This window comes from Pseudopodoces humilis, chromosome 26, assembly GCF_049639895.1.
Source record: "Pseudopodoces humilis isolate 2021_Gansu_Grassland_sample_001 chromosome 26, ASM4963989v1, whole genome shotgun sequence".
Taxonomy (NCBI): Eukaryota; Metazoa; Chordata; class Aves; order Passeriformes; family Paridae; genus Pseudopodoces; species Pseudopodoces humilis.
In genome coordinates this window covers 4,886,735-4,912,913 of record NC_142225.1, presented here as the reverse complement: position 1 = coordinate 4,912,913, position 26,179 = coordinate 4,886,735, and the positions used below count along the sequence as shown (strand labels likewise).

At 51.0% G+C, this 26,179-nt stretch overlaps 1 protein-coding gene across 16 annotated transcripts in view; it reads left to right on the top strand.

The window, feature by feature from the left end:
• NFASC (neurofascin) overlaps positions 1-22,914 on the top strand; it is a 68,614-nt gene extending 45,700 nt beyond the window's left edge. For 8 of the 16 annotated variants that reach the window (XM_088066992.1, XM_088066988.1, XM_088066995.1 and 5 more), the window contains 6 exons: positions 6,125-6,391; positions 8,495-8,611; positions 9,919-10,074; positions 15,181-15,312; positions 16,707-16,776; positions 22,601-22,914. In XM_088066992.1, the coding sequence (XP_087923118.1) occupies positions 6,125-6,391; positions 8,495-8,611; positions 9,919-10,074; positions 15,181-15,312; positions 16,707-16,776; positions 22,601-22,832 (974 nt within the window). In that variant the 3' untranslated portion in view covers positions 22,833-22,914. Of the gene's footprint in view, positions 1-6,124; positions 6,392-8,494; positions 8,612-9,918; positions 10,075-15,180; positions 15,313-16,706; positions 16,777-22,600 lie in introns of those variants that run through there. The other 8 variants (XM_088066999.1, XM_088066997.1, XM_088066998.1 and 5 more) reach the window with 4 other exon arrangements.
• The last annotated feature ends 3,265 nt before the right edge of the window (positions 22,915-26,179 follow it).

Genomic DNA, 26,179 nt, shown 5'->3' with positions numbered 1-26,179 from the left:
CCAGGGAAGGATTCCCGCTTCTCACAGACTTGGAAAATTCTGGTTTTCCTACATCTAACACGCATTTCCCACATTCCGAGCAGCGCGAGAGCCTTTTCCCAGCTCGGGAATGCGGGAATGGCCGATCAGGGGGTGCAGCCAGCCCCAGACTCATCCCAAAAAAAAAGCTTTTTGGGAGCAGCAGCAGCTCCTGAATCTCCACACTGAGGGCTCTCAACAGGTCCTGCTTTGTCTCTGCACATTCCAAGCAGGAACAGCTTCCCAGGGAAGGTTTTCCCGAGGGATCCAAGTGCAGGATTCACTTTCCTGCCTCGTGGATGTTCCTTTTCCTTGGATTTTGTTGCAGCGATGTCTCTTCCTGATGTTATTTTGCTTTTTCCCCCGCTTTCCTAAAGAAGTTCCAATCTTTCTCCTTCCTGTCTTTTTCTCTTCCTCCACCTTCCCAAAGAAAGATAAAAATGAAGAGGAACAGATTGGTCAGGTTTAGGTGGTAGGGACCTGAAAATGCACTTAAAAATCCTGGAAATGCACATAAAAACACTGAGAATTAACATGAAATCCCTGGAAATGAACATAAAATCCCTGAAAATGCACATAAAAATCCTCAGGATTGAGACCACCCTCTCCTCCAGCTCCTTCTCCATCCAGGGTTTGGCTCATCCACCAGAATCCCAATTTTCTTCATGGATCAGGATCACCTCAAGTTCTTTTTCTGCTTCCAGAGGGTCTTCCTGAACTCTGGAATCAGCCTGACCTTTTCATCCTCCCAGCGCTGAATCATTCCCAGCTTAATTTCTTGCCCCACTGGAATTATTTGTGATTTCGGGGATAATCCTCCAATAATCCAGAGCCCACCCCTCCATTTTCCCCTTTCCAAAAGGAGAAATAACACTTTGGAAAGGGCTGAGAGTCGGGAAGCGGAGCTGGAGGTCGGGAATTGCTGCCTCATCTTCCTCCCCATTCCAGGCTCCAGGAGAAGACTCAGGGCACGGAAAAATCCCTCTCCCATCCCAGCCCCATCCCAGAGCCAGATCTCATTTCTCCTCAGGCCTCCTCAGGCTCCAGAGGATGTTCCTCTTCCCAACAAACCCAAGGAAATGCTCCCTGACCTTTCCCATCTCTGCCGGCTGACCCAGATTGGGCAGGTTTTTATGGAATTTGTCCTGAATCACAGGAAAATTCTCTTTTCCACGTCTGGAGCTGACAGGGAATGAAAAGGTTCCTTTTCCAGGGGAAACCTGACACAGGCGGGGTCAGGGCCGGGAGGAACCGGAGCAGGTGATGGAATTGAAGTGAAGTGCAGGGATTTTCCCTCAGGAGAGGCTTCACCTTCCCTAAGTCAGGCTTTGGACAACAGGAGAGGAGATTTGGGAAAAAGAGAAGACTAAAAAAGAGTTTTTATTTATACTCTGGCCAGGAAAAAAATCCAAAACCAGATTTTTTTATTTTCCATCCTTATAGAAAAAACTTCATCAGGGACCACAAAGAAATCAGGATTAGACTCGGAGGGAAAATCCTGACTTTTCTCTGTCCATAATTTTGAGGAGAAAAATCCCATTTTTCATTTCAGAAACAGAAGGAATTGCTGAGCCCTCTCCTTCTGCTCCAGCATCCCCTTCTCTTCTCCGATTTCTTCTCTTTCCACATCGGATTTTCAGCACTTCACGGCCAAGGATCCCAAATTTCATTCTGTTGGTAAAAACCGAGAGAATTAAAACTAAATCTCTGCCAATATCCTCGGCCCAATCATCAAAAATCATGAAAAATTCATCCCAATTTTTCCAAGCCTCATTATTTTGTAGACACACCCCAGGGAAAGCTGTTGCCACAGCCCAACAACACATTAAAAGCACCTTTAAATAATTAAAAAGCATCAGAGACTGGGATTGTTCCCTGGATTTTGAAAAAAAAAAAAACCAAAAAACCACTTTTCACTTAATTATCCCAGCAGGATTTGTGAATTTTCCTTAGAGCTTCCCTTAAAAAAATTCCCGTTTTTCCTTTTAGGATTCTCTCTCTGTTTGGGATTTTTCCCCCCCCTAATCTGAGCTTCAAACAGGTTTTTGTGGAAGGTTTGGACTCTTTTTTTACTGCTCCGCTCCTGGCTGGGGAGGCAGCGAAAAGCTCAGCATCTCTCATTAGTGAAATTATTAATTGGTGCATCCTCAATCCATCATCTTGCCCCCATCCTTCTCTGAGAGCGAATAATGGATCTTGGAGATGGAAAAAGTCTTGAAAGGGAGGCAATTAAAGAACTGAGTGCTCGTTTGGCTCTTTCCAGGAAGATGGGCCCGGATAAAATTGAATTGCTGCTGGTGGTTTTAGTCCGAATTTCCCGGGTGATTTCTTCCCGCTTGGAGCAATTCCCAGGTGTTTTCCCACCCTGGGATGGGGGAAGTGGCTGCTCTCTTTCGGAAAAGGGGGATTTTCACCCCATCCCACAAATTCCAGGTGTTCCGTCCTGTACCCAAACTTTCTGTCCAAGCCCTGGGAATGCAGGAAAACAACTCCAGCTCCTCCCCAAAGCTCGGGAATGGCGCGGCTGGAGCATCGCAGCCGTTTTTAGGAGGATGGGTGGGATTTCCAGGCTTTCCAAAGGTCTGGGAATGCCAGCCTGGTTCTTCTAACTCCCTCTGGGACCTTTGTCACTCCTGGTGGCAGCGAGAGGGACCCTGGGAATGGACTCTGGGATCCCTGAGATCCCTTTTTTTTCCAGAGGACATTGGATCCTTGAGATCTCTGAAATTCCATTTGATCCCTGAGATTCCTGAGATCCCTCTGATCCCTAAGATCCCTTTTCTTCAGGGGATATCAGATCCCTGAAATCACTGAAATTCTGCTTGATCCCTGGGACACCTGAGATCCCTGAGATCCTTTTGATCCCTGAGATCCCTCTGATCCCCAAGATCCCTTTTCTTCGGGGGATATCAGATCCCTGAGATCCGTGTGATCCCTGCAATCCCTTCTCTTCAGGGGATATCGGATCCCTGGGATCCCTGAAATTCCACTTGATCCCTGTGATCCTTTTGATCCCCAAATCCCTTCTCTTCAGGGGATATCGGATCCCTGGGATCCCTGCGATCCCTGCGATCCCCACCATCCCTCATTAGGGGATGGATTTCACAGCCCAGCGAACGCCCCTGATCTCCCCCACCCCAAATCTCCCAGCTGAGCTCTCCTCCCGCCCCCATTTCGGACTGAAACCCAAACGAGGCCGCAGTTTCGCATCCCGGGGCTGTTCAGGATCAAATCCCAGCCCTCCCTCTCCCTGGGAGCCGCATTCCCACCCTCCCCTCCCCGAGTTTTCCAGCTCACCCCATCCCACTCTTCACCTGGCCCTGCTCCTGCCAGGATGATTTCCATCCCCGCCATCCCCTCCTGGATCCCGCTCGGGAGCCAGCCCGAGTTATCCTGATGGGAAGTGACGGCTCCGCTCCCGGGGATCGCTTCCCCCACAGCCGGGGAAGTGGGGCAGGGAGGACAAATCCCGCCTGGAATGGCTGGCAGCTCATCCCGCTGCTCCAGGCGGGGCAGAATCCCGGAGGATTTGGGTGCGTGAGGGATGCTCAGAGATCCCGCACCAGGAATAGCGAGGCTGGGATTTATCCCGGATAATCTCTTCCCGTCTGAACTCTGCAAGAGAATTAAAGCCGAATTTCTGCCGCTCCTGGGAGGCTCTGGGAGAGCCCCGATGGAAGCTGGAAAGCCGTGCCAGGTTTTCCGCCGGCTCCCGCCTTCCCCAAAGTCACTTTGTGCCTTTTGAGGTCTCGTTTTCCTCCGAGGGGAGCCGGGAATTCCCATGGGAATGCCGAGCCTGCATTAGCTGCTCACTGCTCCCCGCCTCCGGCGCGGCTCCATCCCGTTAATGGGGACATTAACCCGGCGACACCAATCTCTTAACCCCAAAAAGCCGCCAGCAATCGGCGGGGATGGATGGGGACAAATCCCAGCGCAGGAAAAGCTTTTAGCGCCCTCGGGACCCCGAAAAGTCCTTGAGGAACAAACCCAGAAGGGCAAAACGTAAAGAAAAATCCCTTTTTTTTGTTGTTGTTGGCTCCCCACGGAGACGCGAGGGCAAAGCCGAGCCTTTGGATGTGTCCCCTCCCTGTCACCTCCCCCTACCCGGGCTGGACCCCCGGGCTGGGGCAGGGACGGGCTGCGGGTCGGGGTGCATGAGATCGGGATGTGTGGGGTCAGCGCGGACAGGACCGAGAGGGGTTTTGGGGTGATTGTGGCTGCCCTTGGGGCTGGGCTGGGGTTTTTGGGGTGATTGTGGCTGCTCTCAGTGGCTGGGCTGGGGTTTTGGGGTGACTGTGCCTGCTCTCGGTGGCTGGGCTGGTGCTTTTCAGGAGCTGGGGGCACCTCTGGGTATGGATGAGGCTTTGGGGTAACTGTGGCTGCTCCTGGGGCACTTTTGAGGAGCCAGGAGTGCTCTGGGGGTATCCCTGAGGCTGGCCTGGAGTTTTGGGGTGACTGAGGCTGCTCTGGGGACACATCTGGGGCTGCGATTGGAGTTTTGGGGGAACTGTGGCTGCTCTTGGGGGCACTTTGAGGAGCTGGGAGTGCTCTTGGGGCTGGGCTGGAATTTTTGAGTACCTTGGGGTGCTCTGGGCGCACCCCTGACCTGGGCTGGTGCTTTCAGTTGTGCTCCAACTCTAATTTTGGATCTCAGACGGACTGAGCGAGCTCCTGCCCCTCTCTGCCTTTGGGTGCTGAGTTTCAGCACTTGGATCTCCTTGGGCATGGGCGGGGTGGGAAAGGAAAGCCTGGCTTGGTCCTAGGACTGGTTTTAAAGTGCTTCCCTAGAGCTGGTGTGGTCTGGGCACAATGTTTATAAAATCTGCCTTCCTTCGCCCATCAGAGGGATTTGGAATCCCGTGACCCGCAGGAATAATGTAATTTAACCTGAGCGTCCCGGGGTGAGTCCCCTCGGAGTCACCTTTGGTATTTGGAGCAGAATTCCGGCTGCGTTTTCTGCTGGAAGGTTCCAGCTCCAGCCAGCGCCCCCCTCCCTCCCTGTGGGACCCTCACCGCACTCGGGGTGCGTTAAAGGACACATTTCCGCCTTTCCTTGGAGCGCATTCCCGCTTTTCCTTGGCATCACAGCCCAAGTGAGACAATTCACGAACAAATCGTTCCCAATTATCCTCCTGGACAGCTCCAGGTGCTCCAACCCCTCACTGAAATGGAAATGGAGAGGGGCGGCGCTGCCCCAGCCCCATCCCTCCCCCCGCCCCGAGTTAAACCCCCTCAAAGCTGCTCCTTTGAAAAAAAGGAAAAAGCTGGGAAGTTGCAGGCTGATCTGGCAGCTCCAAAACCGCTGGATGTGTGGTCCAGGGGCAGCTGGATTAATGGAATTGCGGCTCGCCCGACAAATGGGATTAGAGCTTTTTCCTCGAGCTAAATCCCATTTCCTGGGATGCGGTGGGACAATGGGATGAGGACAAACCTGCGCCTCCCCTCAGCTGCGTTTTTCCAGGCTCTCCGTGCTGGTTTATCCCAGAGGAGTGGTGGGCAGGGAAAAGGCAGAGGACAAGCAGCTCGTTGGGATTGGGATCGAACTGGGGGAGCAGGAGCAGCCCCAGCACCTCTCCCAGCCCCTGGGATGGGCTCAGGGGGACAGGGGTGGGAAAAGGGGCTCAGCCTGGCATTCCCAGTGGGATTTGCTCCTGCGCCTCTCCCAGCTCCTGGGATCAACCCAGGTCATCCCCGAATGGGGACAGGGACAGGAAAAAGGGCTTCAGCCGTGTGTTCCCGATGGGGTTTGCTCCTGCACCTCTCCCAGCCCCTGGGATGGGCTCAGGGTGCCCTTGCATGGGGATAGGGGTGGGAAAAGGGGCTCAGCCTGGCATTCCCAGTGGGATTTGTTCCTGCGCCTCTCCCAGCTCCTGGGACCAATCCAGGCCATTCCTGCACAGGGCCAGGTGCAGGAAAAGGGATGTTCCCAGTGGGATTTGCTCCAGTCCCTGGGATCAGCCCAGGCCATCCCTGCATGGGGCCAGGGGCAGGAAACGGGGTCCAGCCGTGTATTCCCATGGGATTTGCTCCGTGCTGTGCCGCTCTGGGGACGGCAGTGCCCGGGGGACGCCACCTCAGGTACAAAGCCGGTGTTTCCCTCTCCCAGAGGCAACTGGGCCACCTCCAACCGCAGTGGAGGAAACCAGTCCTGAAACCAGTCCTGAAACCAGTCCTGAAACCAGTCCTACAATCAGCCCTACAATCAGCCCTACAACCAGCCCTACAACCAGTCCTACAACCACCCCAACCACCACCGACACCACAACCACCACCACCACAACCACAACCACCGTCAGCACCGCCGCCAGCACCGCCGCCAGCACCAGCGCCGCTGCCGAGAGGGCTCCGGCAGCCACCACCAGGCACGAGTTGGGTACTGAGCTTTCCTTTTCCTCTAACCCCTCTCTAACCCTACTGGGACCCTTCCCCACCTCGATTCTTTGGGATATCAGGGGAAATCGGAGCCGTCCCATGCTCCAGGATGGGAATCTGGGTGTACAAGTGGGAATCTGGAGGGTTCTGTGCCACCGGGGAGTAACCCAGCCCTGCTGGGGGTGTGGTGATGTCGGATGCGGTTTGGGAAGAGATGGAAAACCGGACAAATTCCCCTCAAAATGTTCTCTGGTGTTTAGAGCTGTTAAAAACGGGCTCTGGTGCTCCTGCAGGAGATGTCAGCTCGGATTTAGCACCTCAGCTGTTAGCAAGGAGACCTGTCAGGATTTATCCGCTCCTTGCGTTTATCCTGCTGCTCCCTGCGCTGCCGGAGCCCCCGGGAATGCTGGGGAAGGGTGGGAGCTCCAGCACGATCCCTGTGCCGGGCGTTCCCCAGGTCAGGAGAAACTTCTCGTACCACCAAGAGAATCAAACTCGGCTCTGGCAGGGAAATCTTCCCTCCTGGATGTGTTTGAGGGATAAATCTGGAAGGATTTATCCGGGTTTGAAACACCAGGATAACGGAATTTATGGCTTATAAATAATTAGGATTGTTCAAAATTAAATAGAGAAAAAAGGGAATGAAATCAGGATTAAAAACTTGGATAGGGTTTGGAGCAGCCTGGGATAGTGGAAAATGTGGATTTGGGTGGGGAATGAGATGAGTTTTTGGGTCCTTTCCTGCTCAAACCAGTCTGGGATGATTCCATGTCTGAGTTCAAAGCCATTTCTCTATATTTTTTGCATAAAATCAATTGAAAATGCTTTAAAGCCACCAAAACTCTCTGCAGGGGGAATCTGCCCCCACCCGACACCCCAGGGCTGGTGACAAAGCAAGATCACCCCGACAGCAGTCATTAATCCATGGAAAAATGTTAATTAGAAATAGGGAATTAAGCATGAGGCACAGAGCAGGGAAAGGGAACGAGGAGCCTCCGGTGTCCCCACCCAGCCCAGGTTGGGATTTAAAGGATTTCAGTGCACCCCACAGTGCCAGGTCCTTGCAGTGCCCTAAAAACCCCAAAACTGGCTTTTTCCAAGGGATTGTGACGGTCAGTCCCAGATTTTGTGGCATCAAAACATTGAAACTCCTCAAGGAAAAATGATAATAAAACCCCAAGGTGTCACTTCCCTGCTGTCCCTTAAAACCCCACTAAAGGGCGGGATTGGCTCCCACTTGTGTAGGAATGGGATTCATCCCAAGACACGTCGAGATCCCTTAACTTCAGCCTCACACACGAGTGACCCCATTGTCCCACCGGGGCCACAGCGAAGTGACAATTCCCCGCCACTCCCGGCACTGGATCCGTGCTCATCCATGCAGGAATTCCAGGATAAGGTTTCCCCGCTGGCCCAGATCCTCAGGGATGTGCCCCGGAAGAATTCCAGGATGGGCCGAGTGCCGTTGGATTGAAACACCGCCAAAATTCCCAAAATGTGTTGGGAATCTTGGAAAGAATCGATCCAGCCTCAGGCTGAGACCAAAGTGTTCGCTCCAGGTTTTTGTCATGATTTTGTAAAGTGTTTGTGAGGATTTTGTGAGGATTTTGTGGGGTTTTTGTGAGGATTTCGTGAAGATTTCGTAAAGTTTTAGAAAGTTTTTTAAGGCTTCTTTAAGTTTTTTGTCAGGAATTTGTAAGGGTTTTGTGAGGCTTTTGTAAGTTTGGGGTTTTTTTTAAGGTTTTTATAAAGTTTTTAGGTTGCTTCTGTGTTTTTATGAGGTTTTACAATGTTTTTATAAGGTCTTTTTTAAGGACTTTGTAAGGATTTGTGAGGTTTTTGTAAGGATTTTGAGATACGTTTGTAAGGTGTTTGTAAGGTTTTGATGAGGTTTTCATGATAGTCATGTGCTTTTTATGAGGTCTTATAAGGTTTTTTTAAGGGGTTTTTAATGTTTTGGTGGTTTTTTTTGAGGTTTTCTAAGATTTTTGTGAAGTTTTTTAGTGTTTCTGCCTGGGATTTTTTTGAGATTTCCGCCAGCTTTGAGCTCTGAGCCGGGCCTAACCCCACTAAGCACTAACTCGTGTTCTAACCTGTCCCCCAGCCGCCAATGGATCGTCCATATGGGACATCAGAGCCATGGCAAACAGTAACTGGGCAAACATCACCTGGAGCCACAATTTCTCGGCAGGAACTGACTTTGTGGTTAAGTATATCACCAGTAAGCATCAGATCGCGTGGGGACTCTACGGGGTGGCGCTGCCCTTAGAGATCCTGCCAGCTCCCGCCCTTTCCTTGGATTTAATTCCATGGTTCCAGCTGGAAAAACGGGAGGGGAAAACATGGTGGTTGTGGTTGATTGGAGGTGGTTCCCGAGGGGTTCCCTCTCCGTGCGCCGACGGCCGTGGGGTTTGGCGACCTTTGGGAATGTTGAGCTGTGGGCGACGGAAAGAGGTAGAAAACAGAGAGGAAAATGAAATTGATGGGAATTGGAAGATGGGATTCCTGAACCTGGAGTTGGCAGAATCCTCTAAGATCCCAAACCTCCTCCTCGGTGTTTCTTAGCGTTGTACGGCTCCGTCCTGGGCTGGAAGCAGAGCAGGGATCTCTGGGTTTGGTGCCGGTTTAGGGAGAGGTTGTTGTGTTGTTGGTTGGTTTGGGGTTTCTGGAGAGGCAGTGCCGGCTGCTGCTCGTCCCTGAGTTTATTTCCCAGCCCTTGCCTCCCCTGCTGTGCTGGTCTGGAATCCCAGAAATTGTAATTCCCCACAGGAAACCTCTCCTGGCCATTCCAACTTCCCTCAGGAGATGATCTTGAATTGTCTTTGAAACTATTCCCTGCACAAAACCAGTGCCTGGTCTCCAAAATTCCCTTATTTCAGGATATATATGAGCTAGCCGGGCCCTAAATCCCAAATATCCCAGCTCCCAACCTACCCCTATTTTTTCCCAGTCACTGGGAAGCACAAGGAACAAGCCCAGGTGCTGAATCCATGCAGCAGCATCAATCCCTTGGGATTCCCTCTCCAGGATCTGCCTGACAGAGGAAATCTTGGAGACTTCAGCCCTTCCTGGGCAGCCGTGGCTGTCCACCCCCTTTGTGGTGGCATTTGAAGGAACAAAACCTCAAAGCCACAATTCTCAGTGGGTAACGACCCCAGCACCTCCTTGTCCCCGGGGTAGCAACCCAAAACCAGCAGCTCCTTGGCTCAGGTACCAATCCCAAAACAGCAGCTCCTTGGCTTGGTACCGATCCCAAACCCACAATCCTTGGGTTGGTACCAACCCCAAATCAGCAGCTCCTTGGTTCAGGAGAAGATCCCAAATCAGCAGCTCCTTGTCCCTGGAGTAATGACCCCAAACCAGCAGCTCCTTGGCTCAGGAGAAGATCCCAAACCAGCAGCTCCCTGCCCCAGGAGCCACGTCATTCCCGGCCAGCCCACAGGGCCAGCCCCACGCCGGGGCCGGGGTGTCCCCGGTGTCCCCGCAGGGTGTCCGGGTGGGGTTTGATGTGCGGTTTCTGTTCCCCAGGTAACAAGACAGAGAAATCAATCCCCGTTAAGGCTCAGGGCCCGTCCTCGGTGCAGCTGGCGGATCTGACGCCGGGGATGATGTACAAGCTGTGGGTGTTCCCCATATGGTCCCACCCCAGTGAGCACTCGTACATTACCTTTACCACCAGCTCAGGTGAGACAGGCGTCGGCCGCGTGTCCCCAGAGTGTCCCTGGCGTGTCCCCAGAGTGTCCCCAGCATGGCCCCAGCATGGCCCAACCATCTCCACAGTGCTTTGGCCATGGCTGCATGGAAACCCCTCATCCCACCGCCCCCCACTCCCGGCATTTCCCAACCCAGGCGTTGCACGGAGGAGGAGAATCCCAGGAAGGGATGGGGATCCCTCGTGATGAGGATCCCTCGTGATGGGGATCCCTTGGGATGGGGATCCCTCGGGATGAGGATCCCTTGTGATGAGGATCCCTGGTGATGGGGATCCCTCGTGATGGGGATCCCTTGGGATGGGGATCCCTGGTGATGAGGATCCCTGGTGATGGGGATCCTTTGGAATGAAGGAAAGGGAGGAGAACGCGTTCGTGTTGTCACAGCCTCTGCTTGCGGCCCCTTGGTGCGCGTTGGGACTTTGGGGGACAACGAGATGTCACTGGCGGGATGCAGGATTGGGAGTGGGAATGTGGTGTTGGCACAAGCGTATCCTTAGGGATTTCCGTACTCCTGGGACGTTTCCTCTGGCATTTTGTGTGGAATTTTCCAGGCTTTGTATCCGTGTGGTTTCCATGTCTTCCTCGTTGTGGATTCCCCCAGTTCCCACCCAGCTCCAGACGCTCCCTCCTTTTCCCACAGGAACTTTATACATTTATAAAATTCCGCCGTTCCTTCCCAATGATTCCCAGTAAATCCAAACAGCCCTAAATCCCTTCCTATCCACCTGGGGCTTTTCCATAAGGATCTGTGCACAGCTCCTGTCAATTCCACTCTGCTGGAATTCCACGGAGCAGGAAATACTGGAGCAGCCTCCCCGACCATGTCGTGGGCAGAGGTGGGGATTTCCAAGGAATTTAAATGGTTTTGCTCAGCTCCAGCTGTGGGATGGGAAGCTCTAGCAGTTTCCAGGCTCTGCCGGGAATGGGAAAAGGAAAATGGGAATCCCAGGGTGAGGCAGCTGCGGGAATTGGGGAGCAGAGCTCCCCACACCCCCCGTGAGCATCCAAAATTGTCAGAAAATCTGGAATATCACCAGGTAATTCCATGGCAGGGACGGCGGCTGTTCCATGGAATTAACACTGGAAAAGCCTCTGCCATCATCAAGTCCCAGTGTTCCCTGGCACTGCCAAGGCCATCGTGTCCCCAGGTGCCACACCCAGGTGGTTCTGGAGTGTCCAACCCCGCTCACTGACAAACCCCCAGCTCGGGCTGCCCTTGGCTTCGTCCCCAAACTGCTGCGGGGTTGAGCGAATCCATGGCACAGCAGCCCCTGGAATATTCTGATCCCACTGGAGGTGATTTTAGACCCAGACCCCTCCCAGCACAGCTCCAGTGTTGGGTTAAATCCCCAGTTCTGTTTGTTTCTGGATCTTTCCCTGAGGCCTAAATCTCCGTCAGCCCCCACCCCACCATGGGAGTTATCCCTATGGATAACGATTTTACCCCTCTGAATAACCACTTTATCCCCCTGGAAAACCATTCCCAACCTGGACCCGCCTCTTTTCCTTCCTCCCCTGCTTTCCCCCCACTTCGGGATCCGTGGGGTGATGGAGGGGACAGCAAGGAGCCGGGAATCATTAAAAAAAACCAACAAACCAAGGAGAAAAAGCACAATATCCTTGGCTGATCCCTGCTGGGAAGACTCTGCATATATTTTCCATAATTGAGAGGTTCCTACTGATATTTTCATGGAGAATAAGGCATGGAGCCACCTTTATCCCCGGGATTGAGGCTGGTGCTGACCTGAGCCCTGTGGGATGCACGGAGCTGTCGTCTTCCCTGCAGGAATAAATGCTCCACATCCATTTCTCTCCTGGCTGGATGCCGCTGACACAAGTGCCGGGCCCCCGCTGACAATCCTATGGCATCGGGAATGCTTTGGATAAAAAGGAACCGAGCAGTTTTGGGGGTTTTGGGGTTGTGTTGGTTTTTTTTTTATGTATCTTGTAAATCGTTGTTCTAAAGGTTTCTTCAGGCTGGGGGCAGATAAATAAGAAATATTCCCCTGCAGGAGGCCGAGTTCTGATTTTGCTCCTGATTAACTGGCAGCTCATTAAGCTGACAAAATTCCTCCCAGGAGCAAAGGGCACTTGGAAATGACAAAAATAGTGGAGTAGAAGGAGGGCTGCTATATTTTAAATAAATAAATGGGTTTCTCAACTTGTCCAAACACTGGGAATAGTGTCCAGGAAAAGGAATGGAGATGAGGAAGGGTTTGGAGAATCCTGAGGGAGCTGGGAAGGGTTTGGAGAATCCTGAGGGAGCTGGGAAGGGTTTGGAGAATCCTGAGGGAGCTGGGAAGGCTCAGCCTGGAGAAAAGGAGGCTCAGGGGGAATTCCTGGCTCTGCACAAGTCCCTGCCAGGAGGGGACAGCCGGGGGGGATTTGGGATGTTATCCCAGGGAACAGGGACAGGAGGAGAGGGAACGGCCTCAGGCTGGGCCAGGGGAGGCTCAGCTTGGACAGCAGAAGGAATTTCCTCATGGAAAGGGCGGCCAGGCCTTGGAAGTGCCCAGGGAGGTTTGGAGTCCCCGTCCCTGGAGGTGGCAGCTGGAGGTGGCACTCAGGGCTCAGGGTGGGCATCGGGCACAGCTCGGACTCGCTGATCCCAGAGGGATTTTCCAGCCTCAGCAATCCTGGGATCCTAGGAATAGGATCACACCAGGCTGGAGCTCAAAGGGATTTTTCACTCTTTTTGCAATCCAAGACAAAAACTTGGTGGAGCTCAGCTCTGCTCCTGCCATGCCAGCGATGACTCTTAAGTAATGAATTTTCTGCCACGAAATTATCATTAATTATTTTTTAAAAAGGCTCTGCAGCTGCAATTCCAATCAGGACCTGTCAGATCCCGCAGCTGCTTCCCCGTTTTCCCTTGAGGTTGGTCTCACCTTAAAGCAAATCACAAAATCCCCTGGCACAGCCATGGGCTTCAAAGTTTCCTTCCTGACACTCACTCCTTTACTCCAAATCCACCTTTGCAGGGACTTTGATTTGGTCCTCGAGTGTTGCTTTTTTTGGGAAGGGTGGATTTATCCCCCCTCTTTTGGGAAGGATGGGAATTTTCCCCTTACCCACAGGCAGTGCCCCCATCCTCCTGTGAGATCTCCTGGGGACTCGGTGTTTAAAATCCTCCCTCCTTTCCAAACCCAGCTCCAACCCCCATCCCACCTCTCAGGCTTCTCTGGAATTTCATATTTTGAGGATCCCCTCGTTTCTCCCTGGAAAAATCCCATCCCATCGCTGTTCATGGAATTTTTCCATCTCCAGGCTTCCCTTCCCCTTCCCTTCCTGAGCACTGGGATAATTGAATCCATTCCTCCATCATCATCTCCATTCATCTCCATCTAAAAGCGCATCCTTGAGAACTCCGGAGCTCAGCCTGGGATAAAGGAAATGTGGGATTTGGCAGCGTTGGAGCCAAAGGAAGCATCAGGAAGCTCCTTCCCCTCTCTTTGCTGCCCAAAATCCACAAAACATTCCAGGTCCAGCATCACTTCTTGACCAAAGATTCTCCTCCGTGCCATTCTCCTTTTGAATCCAGATTTCCTTGTCACGGTTGGCCTGCAATTCCCTGGATTTCATCCTGAGGAAAGCCCTTCTCTTGGCCTCAATTCCAATGGAATAAGCACAGTTTGACCCCTGAAATTTTGGGGGTGAGGAATTTTTGCCAATCCAACCCTTTTTTTCCATTTGCTGCCTCTCTTCCAAGATCCTTTCTCCCCAAACACATTGAGGGAGGGCTGTTCCCTGCCTTCTTCATCCATCTTTTTTCCCACCGGATTTTCAGGATGCTCCCAGCTCTCTCCTGCCGGTCTCCAGTCCCAATCTCATCCCAATCACCCTTGTTCTCCCACATTCCCACCGGGAACACCTCAGTTTTCCCTCAGCTTGGATAAATCCAGCCCCCCCGCTGTGCTGAAGGTTATTTTCTCCTCTGCCTTGCTGAATTCCAAGGAGAGGCTGGAAAAGGCAGCCTTGGAGCTATTTTTAGGCCATGGATTTGTCTGTCTGACCGAGCGAACCGGGAGTCAGGGAAGGCATTGGAGGCAGGAATTTGCTCCAGGAGAAAACACTTGGAGCTATCAGAGCTCTCTACACTCCAGTTCATCCCAGTTCATCCCAGTTCATCCCAGTTCATCCCAGTTCAAGGCTGCCAATGAGCCCTCAGGCCTCGGCTATTCCCTGATCCACTGGTGCTGTCCAAAATCCCTGGACACCGGGGTTGGATCCGTGTCATTCCTATTGTCATTCCCTGTGTCATTCCAAGATGTTCCCACTCCTTCCCAGGTCCTGGGGGCTTCCACCAGCCCTGAGACCCTTGGTGGCCACCAAAGGCAGCAGGATCTGGGTGGTGGTGGAAGAAGAGCCACCACTGTCACCTCTGCAGGGACACCAGTTCATCCCAGTTCATCCCAGTTCATCCCAGTTCAAGGCTTCCAATGAGCCCTCAGAACTCAGCAATTCCTTGCTCCCAAAATCCCTGGACAGGAAGACTTGGGAATGTTTCTCTTGGATCTCCCCACACCCAGAGCAGCTTTTGGATGCAGAAAATTCCATCAAATTCCTTCCCCAGCTTCCCGTGCCTTTATTTGCAATTCCCTTTTCCCAGATTTTCCTTTCTGTCGGGCCCCTTCACTGTTTGTTCCTGATAAAACTTTGTTTTTTACCATAAAAGGAAAAAACACAAAAATACAAACAAAAAACCAAACCAAAACAAAAAAAAAAAAACCAACAAAAAAAACCCAAGAAGAAACCACCAAAACCCCACCAAAAAACCACCAAGAAACACCCAAAAAACACCAAAAAAATACAAAAATAAAAAATGGAATAAAAACACCAAAAAACACTAAAACCACCAAGAAAACACCAAAAAACTCCACAAAAAATCCAAAGAAACACTAAGAAAATGCCAAAAAACCCCAAAAAACCCAAAAATCCCCAAGCTACAACCTCAACCACACACCCAGACCCACCCAAACGAAAGAAAATTCCCAAACCAGCTTCCTGAATTCCTCTTCCTCCGTTCCCTCCGCGGTTTGCTCTGTTCCTTAGGAATATTTTCCCCGTTTTTCTGCAGCCTACACCAAGAACCAGGTGGACATCGCCACGCAAGGCTGGTTCATCGGCCTCATGTGCGCCATCGCTCTCCTCGTGCTCATCCTGCTCATCGTCTGCTTCATCAAGAGGAGCCGCGGCGGGAAGTATCCAGGTGAGAACGGGAATGGGCATTCCTGAAATTTCCATAGGGATTCTCGGGGGTCATCCAGTGGTGGGGAATGCCCCGGTGAGAGGTGGGAATGGGCGTTCCCTAAATTTAAGCGGGATTCTTGGGGTTAACGCGGTGGTGGGGGAATATCCAGGTGAGAGTGGGAATGGGCGTTCCCAAGGGTTGAACAGGTTCAGGATCCTCGGGGATCATCCAGTCCTGGGAAAAATCCAGGTGAGAGGTGGGGATGGCAATTCCCAAAAGTTAAATAGGTCCAGGAATCTTGGGGATTATCCAGTCCTGGGAAAAATCCAGGTGAGAGGTGGGAATGGCCGTTCCCAAAAGTTAAACAGGTCCAGGACAATCCAGTGATGGGAAATATTGAGGTGAGAGCTGGGAATGGGAAATCCTAGGGGTTAAACTATTCAGGGATATTCCAGTGGTGGGGGAATATCCAGGGAGAAGCAAGGAATGGGAAATCCCAGGATTCTGGGGGTTAATCCAGGTGTCAGAGAATTGGGATTGTGATGGGTTTATCCCTCTGTGCTGGGAATTTAGAGTCATGAATTTGTGGCTATATCATTTTTCTATTTATGAATTTCTAAATTGATTCTTACCTAAATCTAAATTCATACTTTCACACAGTTTTATATATAAATTCTAGATATAAATTTACGAGAAGCCTCATTTAATTTATTATTTGTTATTATTTCCACGTTTCTTTACTAATAAAATGCATTAATATTTCATTTACACCATTATTATTGATTTCTCATTTGCGATTTATCGTTTATCATTTCAAGAAGTAATTAAAAATTATTTCTTCAAATTAAGAAAAGTCTACAATTAAGACATCCCCTCACTGTGCCACCACAGCAGAGTCCTTTGCAAACCCTTTGTAAACCCTTTGTAAACCCTTTGTAAAGCTTTTTCAAACCCTTTTTCAGCCCTTATAAACCCTTTGTAAACCCTTTATAAACACTTCACGAACCCTTTTCAAACCCTTTCACTTTACAAACCCTTTTCAAACTCTTTGTAATCCCATTGCAACCCCTTTGTAACCCCTTTGCAACCCCATTGAAAACCCCTTTGCAACCCCTTTGCCAACCCTTTGTAAACCCTTTGCAAACCCTCTGTAACTCCTTTGTAACCCTTTTGCAAACCCTTCTCAAACCCTTCGCAATCCCTTTGTAAACCCTTTTTAAACCCCTCACAAACCCTTTTCAAACCCTTTTTCCTTTTACAAACCCTTTACAAACCCTTTGTAAGCCCTTTGTAACCCCTCCCCGGTGCAGTTTTTACCTGTCCGAGCTCCTCCCCCTTCCCCAGCCCCTCCCCATTTCCAAACCCTTCGATCCTTACTGGTTTAACTGGGAGGGGGCTCTGCTCCTTCGCAGTGCGGGACAACAAGGACGAGCACCTCAATCCCGAGGACAAGAACGTGGAGGACGGATCCTTCGACTACAGGTAGGATCCCATGGAATGTCCGACCCCTCCCCCACCATCACAGCCCCCTCCCCCACCCCGTGGTGCCACAAACCTCCCCCCCGCCCCGGAACGATCCCTGAACCCCTTTTCCTCCTCCTGCCGCCTTCCCGCTGTGAGTAATTCCCGAAGGAAACGGCTCCTAAAACGCTGCTGGAGTCGCCAGGTTGTGGGGTTCCACCTCCTTTTCCCGGGATTCTGGAATCGGCAACCTTGGACAGCTCCCAGCAGGAGTAAACCAACCTTAATGGAACTTCTGACACATAAAACCCCAAAAAACACCCCAAAAGCCCAACGTCTGTAGCAGCCCGAAGGTATTTCTGGAGTATCCTAAAGGAGAAATGCCCAAAATTCTGTTGGGATGGGATTTGTGGATCAGCTCACCAGAACATCTCCCACCAAGAGCAGAGTGGCCTTAATGGAGCTCCTAACACATAAAATCCCCAAAATCACCCCCAAACCCCAAACTTTGTAGCAGCCTGAGGGTATTTCTGAAGCATCCTAAAGAGGATCCCCTTATCCATGGGAGAAATGCCCAAAATTCTGTTGGGATCAGCCCTGGAATCAGGAAAGGGGAGTGATTTGGGGTCTGCCTGTGCTCCAGCCCCACAGAATCCCACTAAAACCCCCATGAGGGCTCCAGCAGGGATTCAGCTGGAACCTCTCCGACTTCCCCGGCTCCATCCCTCTCTTTGCACGCAAATGTCACCCTTAAAGAGCAGCGGAGCCTTTTTCCCTCCAGGAAAACTCCTGGGATGTCTCAGAAAGGGACAGGAGCTTCCCAAGCATTCCCAGCTCTCCGTGATTCCCCAGGAGCAGGAGCAGGTCCCACTCTCAGGACTCACCTGGCAGCCGAGGGGATTTGGGATATTTTAATTTGATTTCCTTAAAGAATTAAAATTCCCTTTCCCACCTGAGCTGAGGTCAAAACCTGGTGGGAATTTTTCCTCCTGATTTAAACCAGCAATTCATTGAACCCCGTGTCATTCCCAGCATGGGAATAATTGATTTGGGATTCAGGAAGGGATGGAATAAGAAGGGATTCTGCCAGAGGATTTAGGGGAAACAACATGAATCAGAAACAGAAATTGAACAGAACCAGGGATTTTATTTCATCATCTTATTTCATCAGAGGCACAGAAATTCCGTTTCAGACAGATATTTTTATTCCAGAGGATTCCACGAAGCTCCCCAGACTCTGAGAAAAACATGAAATACAAACACATCCCAGCAGGATGTTGTAGGGAAAGGCTGGAATTCCTTAATGTCCCACACAACACCCAGGGCCAGCACTCCTCCCTTCCCCGCTGCTCAGTGCTTCAAGGGGTGGCCAAAAATTCCACCTGTGAATTTTTGGGATGCTCCCTTCGGATCCCACACTGGGACAGGGAAAACAGCAGAGGAGGAATGAGCCCAGCCCGGTCCTGCTGCAGGTTTTGGGGTCAGAGCCATCCCTTCCCAAGGAAGGATTTTATGGGATGCTCCTGGCATGGGAATGAGGCAGAACCAGGACACAGCCCAGCCCCGAACCATGATTCCAGTCAGGATAGGGAGTTTCGTGCTTCCCAAATTTATGGGATGGTTTTTGGGAAGCCTGAACCGCCCCCCAATTCCCACAGGGATTCCCACAGGGATTCCCACAGGGATTCCCCCAGGCTGAGCTTCTGGCAGCACTCCCGGATTTCCTGGCTCTGCTTCTCCAGAGCCCACCCAAGGGGCCCAGCCACCCCCTCCTGGCCCCATCCACCATTCCCGAGGAAAATCCACGGTCAGGCACCCCCTGCCTCCCTCCAGAGGGAATCCAAGCTCTGGGAACGTCTGGCAGAAATTCCCCAGCACCATCCAAGGGGTTTTCCCTTCCAGGCAAGGGGAAGGATTGGGGTGAATCCTTCATCCTTCTGCTCAGCTGGAGCTCTGACGTCTATGGACAGCCCTAAAATTTCCAGGGGAAAGGCAGGAGTCAGTGGGAGGACAATAAAACTCTGGGATGGAATCCGTGGAGTTTTATGGACTAAATAAAAGGGGGGAAAATCCCCAATCTAATAAGGACAAACAAAAAAAAGCCAACAACCCATGAACCCACAGACTTTGCCAGGGGGTGCTGGCAATCCTGAGGAACACCAGGATTCCTGGGAGAATTCCAGGAGGTTTCCCTCTGGGAGGCAGGAGGGAAGGTGAAGCCGGAGGCTGGAGCTGTTGGCTGACCGAGCTCGGGGCTGATTGTGGGGCCGGGCTCCGGGAGCGGCGGCATTTAGGATTTCAGGGAAGGGCAGGAATTGAGCCCATCCCGGCTCCCGTCCCCTCCTCCCCATGGCATGGCTGCTGTGCCCTCGTCACCCTCACGTCCCCGGTGCCCCGTGCATGCCACTCTCCGAGCTCCTCATCCCGAGATCCCGCCACATCTCTCTGCTCCTATCCTGGGATAATGGCGTTCCCAAGCAGGGAAGCTCCTTCCCAAGGCAGGACCATTATCCATGGACAGCGTTCCGTGCCAGTGCCGGTGCCTCATTATACCAAATGTTCCGTGCTGCCCGCGGAGAGGCGGCTGGAAACTCCGGATGCTGGGAAGGGGAAGCCGAGTGCATTTAGGGTCCAGATTCCCGGGATATCCAGGATAAGGGCACAGGTGACACAGAGCAGGCAGTGCCACTAGCCAGGAGGGGACATCTCAGCAGGCAGCGAGAGGGGAGGACACACAACCGTCCTGGGAGCCTCGTAAGGGAGGAAAGCTCTGGAAAACTCTGGGAAGGTGTAGGTTTATCCATAGGGAGGGAATCCAAGGAATCCCAGCAGGACGCTGGCGTGAACCCAGCCACCTTTGTCCTGCTGCGGGTCCCCAGAGCCACCACTGTCCCCCGGACATCACCTCCAGCCCTTCTTGGATGGCTTTTCCATGCTGGGATGTCTTCCTGGGGGCACCCAAGGAGGCTGATCCCACCTGGAACGGCTCTCCCGGCTCATTTGGTATAACGAGGCGATGATTCCCATTTTTTTTTATTTTTTTGGTTGTAGCACTGCCCCTGTGAATGCAGAACCTCCTCATTTCTCTCTCTGATCAGGCTCTTTCTGCTTCTCTCTGTTTTATTCCCATTCCTTCTCCTCCTTTTCACCTGGTCTATCCACATGGACCGTGAAGGTCTCTTGAAAGGTAGGACCTCGTGCCGCCAGAAGTCCGGCACACTCCGCTTTTTGGGAATTTTGTTTTCCTTCCTTCCTTCCTCCCGTTGATTTCTTCACGCCCAAAACTTCCCCACCCCCGTTCCCACGTCCCTGCCTAACACATTAAACAAAATCCCTCTAATTCCCGCTGCCATCACGGCTTCCGGAGAGTCAGATCCTTCTTGGAATTGCTCCGTGGGATGGGTGTGCCCCCCAAATCCAGCCAGGCCCCCCCAGCTCCAGCTGCTGCTCCCTCCTGGTGGAGCAGGACTGAACTTGGGAATGCATGTGGGTTTTTTCAAGGAAAAAAATGTGGATTTTCCAGGGAAAACTGGGATTTGTTTTCAAGGAAAAACTAGTTTTCCAAGAAAAAGTGCATCCCAGGGAATGGGGACAAGGGACATGAGCCAAAACCTGTGGATCCTGACCAATCTGCCCACTCTTAGTCCTGAAAATCCTCTGGCTCCAGCCTCCCCCTCTTCCCAAAGATTTATGGGATTCAGAAGAGCATTTCCCATGTGATTCCCATCTGGGCACTCCGGTTCCCTAATTCCCAGCTCAGCCGCGCTCCCAGAAATCCATTTTAACAGGGTTAGATCCCATCAGGAGCTGCTCCCTCCTAACACACTAACGGGATAAACGGCCCTGGAGAGAGGTAAAACCAGCGGGAATTCTCCGGGAATGCATTCCCGGCGGGAATTTGGTGCCACAAACCCATCCATTAAAGATGATCCAGCTCTGGATTTGGCTCGAGCTGCCTCCCAAAGTTTGGGAAGGGGCGCTGGGAATTGAAGATCTGCGTTTTGCCGCTCTCTACTCAGCGTTTTTGGGGCTTTCTAACCAGTCCTGCTTCCACACTGAATTATTCCTCCCTTTTCGCAAAAAAACCCCAAAAGCTGCTTCCAGAGCTAACAAATTAATTTTTTGGTTGTGATGCCAAGTTAACAGAAAGTCTCAAATATTGGGGGTGTGTTATCGAATTTCCAAAGCACTGATCCAAGGAAACCCGTGGTGGGATCCCAAATTCCTCTCCCATTTCAGGGAGTGGATGAATCCCATGGAATGAGGGAGAAATGATCCCGTGGAATGAGGGAAAATTAATGCCTTGCCCTGCTCAAGATCCCAAGCAAAGTGCCAAAAAAGAAATAAAAATTCAAAGTTTTCACCAATTTTAAGGGAAATAAAGGAATGGAGTGGAGCAGGCCTGGCAAATCCCAAGCTAAAAAAAAACAACTGGAAAAAGACAGGAATGGAGGTGAGAGGACAAATATTTCAGGGATATCTGCAGGAATATGACAGAATTTGCATGAACTATGGAATAGTTGATATAAAAAAAAAATTTATTTTTATATCAATTTAGAGCGATCCACTCTCATCCTTCCCAAAATAGCTCAATTTATGGGATACCAATCCCTGCCCTTCAAGGACCTTTTCCCTGGTCAGATTTTGGTTAAAAAGAAACCTTTAAATGGATTTTTTTCCCCTTTTGGGTCGAACTCCACATTTTTTAGTGACTTTTAGTGAAAAGGAGAAAAACCCAAACTGAAGATGGAAAAAAGCCCAGAAATAAATTGGGAAAGGTAAATTCCCAGAGTTTTGGAAGCTGCACAAAACTTGGCATTCTAAAAGTGTCCCCTCGCAATGCTCCCCTTTGCATGTGGTTTTTTCAAGGAAAAACTGTGGTTTCTAAGAAAAAACTGCATTTTTCCAAGGAAAAACTGCATTTTTTTCAAGGAAAAACACTGTTTTCCAAGAAAAAAAATGTGGTTTTTCAAGGAGAACTGTGTTTTTTCAAGGAAAAAACACATTTTTTCAAGGGAAAAAACATGTTTTCCGAGAAAAAAATGTGTTTTTTTAAAAGGAAAAACTGTGTTTTCTCAAGGAAATCTGTGAACAAACCACTAAACCAGGTTACCAAGGGGGGCTAAAACACTGAGAGAAAGAATCCAAACAATTCCAAAGGAAAAATATTCCTGATGTTCATCCAGCTGGATTGATCCAAGTTTTGGATGGAAAATTGAGGTTAAGAAATCGAGGGCAAGAAGTTGAGGTTAAAAAATCGAGATTGAGCAATGAAGATTTAGAAACCAAGAGTAAGAAACTGAGATGAGTGAATTGAGGTTAAAAAATTGAGGTTTAGAAATTGAGAGTAAGAAGTGAAAGTTAATAAAAATGAGGGAAAGAAATTCAGGGAAAGAAATTGAGGGAAAGAAATTGAGAGTAAAAAACAGAGAGGGAAAAAATGAGATTAAGAAATCGAGGTTAATAAACCGGGAGTTACAGATTGTGATCGGGGAATTGAGGTAAAGGAATTGAGACGAGGAAATCAGGGTTTAATAAATTTGAGATGAGGAAACCGAGGTTAAGAAATGTATTTAATAAGTAAATAATAATTAATTAATTAATCATGAATTGAGCTGAAAAATGAGCTGAAAAATGGTAAAATTGGGTGTTCAGAGATCCCCAACCACCTTCACCTCCCACCCTCCCCACAACCCTCCACTCACACCCGGACTAGCCCCCAATATTTAGGGCTCTGCTGAGCCGTATTCCCGCTGCGGATCGATTTAGGATCTCCATCCCTCAGGGGAAGGTTTTCAGCCCCGTTTCTCAACCCTTGCCGTGTCTGTCTGTCTTCTGCTGCCAGCGATGAAGACAACAAACCTCTTCCCAACAGCCAGACCTCGCTGGACGGGACGATAAAGCAGCAGGAGAGCGACGACAGCTTGGTGGACTACGGAGAAGGGGGCGAGGGCCAGTTCAACGAGGACGGCTCCTTCATCGGCCAGTACACGGTCAAGAAGGACAAAGAGGAGACCGAGGGCAACGAGAGCTCCGAGGCCACGTCCCCCGTCAATGCCATTTATTCCTTGGCATAGCAAAAATGCCGGGAAAAACACCCACAGCCCAAGGGGTTCGGAGCGGCCGGGGGTTCCGCCGGCAGCCGCCGCCACCGCTGCCTCCGACAGGAAAGGGAATCAAGCGTGGACTTAAAAAAAAAAAAAAAATGAAACAAACAAGCAAAAAATAGAGGGAAAAAAAAAAAGATTAAAAATAGCAAAAAAATACCAAAAAAAAAAAAAAGTTTAAAAAAAAAAAAAGAAAAAAAATCCAAGCAACCAGGCGGCCCAGGCGGCCGCCGATGCCATTTATCCTTAGCAGACGAGCCAACGGCAAAGGACGCTCGGGGCGGGAGCCGGAGTGGGAATCGGGGCTGAGCAAGAGCGGCTGGAGGGGGGAAGATGCTCAAGCTGCTCTCCAGTTTGGAGCTCCTTCCCAGTTTGGGATTGGTCCCCCGTTTTGGGGTTGCTCCTCATTTTGGGGTTACTTCCCAGTTTGGGATTGCTCCCCTGATTTGGGGCTGCTCCCCAGTTTTGGGGTTGCTCCCCGGTTTGGGGCTGCCTCGGGGCCAGTCCGGAGGGGCCCCGTGTAGGGCTCGGCTCCCTGAGGCTTTTTTTGTTCTTTTAGGAGGGAGCTCCAACTTTTTGGGTTTAATTCTTCCAGGAAGGTTCTGGATCAGAGGGGAGGGGGGAAAGAAATCAAAGAATTTTGGGGAGGGAAAAGGGGTGAGAGGGGCCTGGGCAGAGCAAAGGCGTGGAAGGAGGAGAGGGGTGGATTTTGGGATGAAAACACCGCATTATTGAGCTGTCCATCCTCACGGCAGCACCTTGCCCATAACCTCTCCTAAAAAAAACCCTCCCTCCTGAAAAAAAACCTATGCAGGGAAGAGCAGGTCCCCACCACCTCCCTGAGCACCGGGATTTGTCCTTACTGAGGCTGGGAAAACCCGCAGGGAGCTCATCCCCCATTCCCACTGAGCTCCGGAGCATCCCGGGAGGAGAAGAGGTTGTGGAGGAACTTTTGGGATTTGTGGAAGGACGGGCAGGAGCTTCTCCCCCGCCAAGCCCGGGGAAACAGCACTGCAGAAAAACCTTTTTGGGTTGAAATTCGCTTTGTAGGGATTTTGGGGGGAGCCGACCCCCACCCCACACCTGCTTTCTTTTCAAGGCAACTCCACAAATCCTATGTAGCAAAGAGGGCCTGGAAGCAGGAGTGGGATCAGAATAGGATGAGGAGACCAGAATGATTAGCAAAACAATTATCCAAGCCAGATGGTGAGAATGGAAAAAACCCCTGGGATCAGGTGGAGGATTCCCTGAAGACTTCAGGGCCACACCACGAGGAAGGAACACCGGACTGGAATCCACACCTCCGCAGGCACCGGGATGAGCCGGAGGGGCGCTGTTTTTCCCTCTAAACCCCCTCCTCCTTTCTGACAGTGGCCTTTCCCCCCTCCAGCACTCAGCCAAGCCACCGTGGGATCCCCATCCCGCCTGGAGACTCACAGGATTTCAGCAACCCCCCCTGAGCGCTCCCTCACATGCCTTACACAGCTTGGGACTTCCTGGGGAGTCACTCCAAGGATGCTCTTCCCACTCCGCTCCAACGCCCCTGATGGCCTCGGATCCGCCCGAGCAGTAGGAATGGGATATCTGGGAGCATTCCCAGCTCTCCCAGCACAGATCAGGGTAGAAGGCAGGGATTCCTGACGGACTGCGTCCCGTGAATCCTCCCACTTCCTGCACTTTTGAAACCAAAGGTACCTTCGCGGAGAGCAAGAGAGAGATCAGGTTTCTTTTGGAAAAGATGGATTTTTTGGATGGATTTTCCTTTCATTTTTTTTTATTTTCTGAGGAGGATGGAGGGTTTTTTTGGATGGAATGCAACAGGATTCGCGCAGTTATTCTTTCTGCTCTGGAGACACGTCGGTGACAGGGATACTCCCACTGCTATGGATGGTGGAGAGGGACTTTGCCACATCCCAATGGATCCCGGGAAGAGCCCAGACGGGGCCGACAGGAGAGATGGATGCAAATTAATCCAATGCAAATGCCTTCCTTAAAATAATAATTATCATTTATCTTGGTCGTCTTCTCTGATAGGTCAAACATGGGGTGAAGATGGAGCTTGTGGGGTTGGATTTGGTGACCTTAAAAGGTCCCTTCCCACCCAAATTGTTCCATGAAACCAACGGCAGAGGAATTCCAAGGTTTAGGTTGGGGTTAAGAGGCAGGGCTGGGGGAGCTGTCCCAGGGATGTCCCTCATCCATCACCCCCTGCCAGGACCCTCCAGCCATGTCCCCTGGCAGGGACAGTCCCGTTGTGACCCTCAGTGTGGACACAGCCATGCCCCGATTCCACTCCTGCCGCCCATCCCGTTCTGGACAGCGGCTCCAGGAATTCCATCCAGCTTTTAGGCAAACACCCCCCAGGCCAAAGGTGACACCACCCCCGGGCATGGGGACAATCCCATTTCCAAAGGTGACACCGCCTCTGGGATGGGGACAATCCCATTTCCAACCCATTCCCAACTCTCAGGTGAGTTTGGGCAACTCCCTGCCCAAACACCACTGGGAAAGACAAACAAATCCAGCCTCTGGATCTGGGATTTTTCCAGCACTCTCAATCCTCACTGCTGACAGGGACCACAAAAGACCTCCAAACCTCTGGAAATTAGGCCAGGATTGCTGGAAGCAGGTCCGTGTTGGGTATCCACAATGCACCATTCCCATTAAAACCCCGTATTCCTGAATCACCTCATCCCTGAGGGAATCTGTCAGCATCCCTTTGGAAAAGGAATGGGAAGGAGCTGGACTCTGCCCAATCTTATCCCAAATTTCCTCATAAAATTCCCAATCCTACCCCCAGGTTACTTTGAGTAATAAGAGGGAGGAGATGGAGAGGTAAAAAAACAACTCGATGTAAGTTACTCACAGCCCTGTCTCAGCTTGGTGCAAAAATTACTCCACATCTTTAAGATTTAGCAAAAATTCTGACAATTTTTCAGAATTTCTCCCCTGGAGTTTTGGAGCCCAAAGAAAATTCAGGTTAAAAACTCATCCTGAACTTCTCATCTTTTACTCCTTTGAGTAAAGTTCAAGGTTTGCATGGGGAGAAAAGCCCTGACCCCAAACCTTCCACAGCGCTCACAGGGTGACCCCACAGATCCCAAAAATCCAGACAGGGCTGGGATGAACCCACTCCATGTCCTGGGAGCATCCTTGGAGTAAGAGATGGATGGATGGATGGATGATGGATGGATGGATGATGGATGGATGATGGATGGATGGATGGATGGATGGATGGATGGATGGATGGATGGATGGATGATGGATGGATGATGGATGGATGGATGGATGGATGGATGGATGATGGATGGATGATG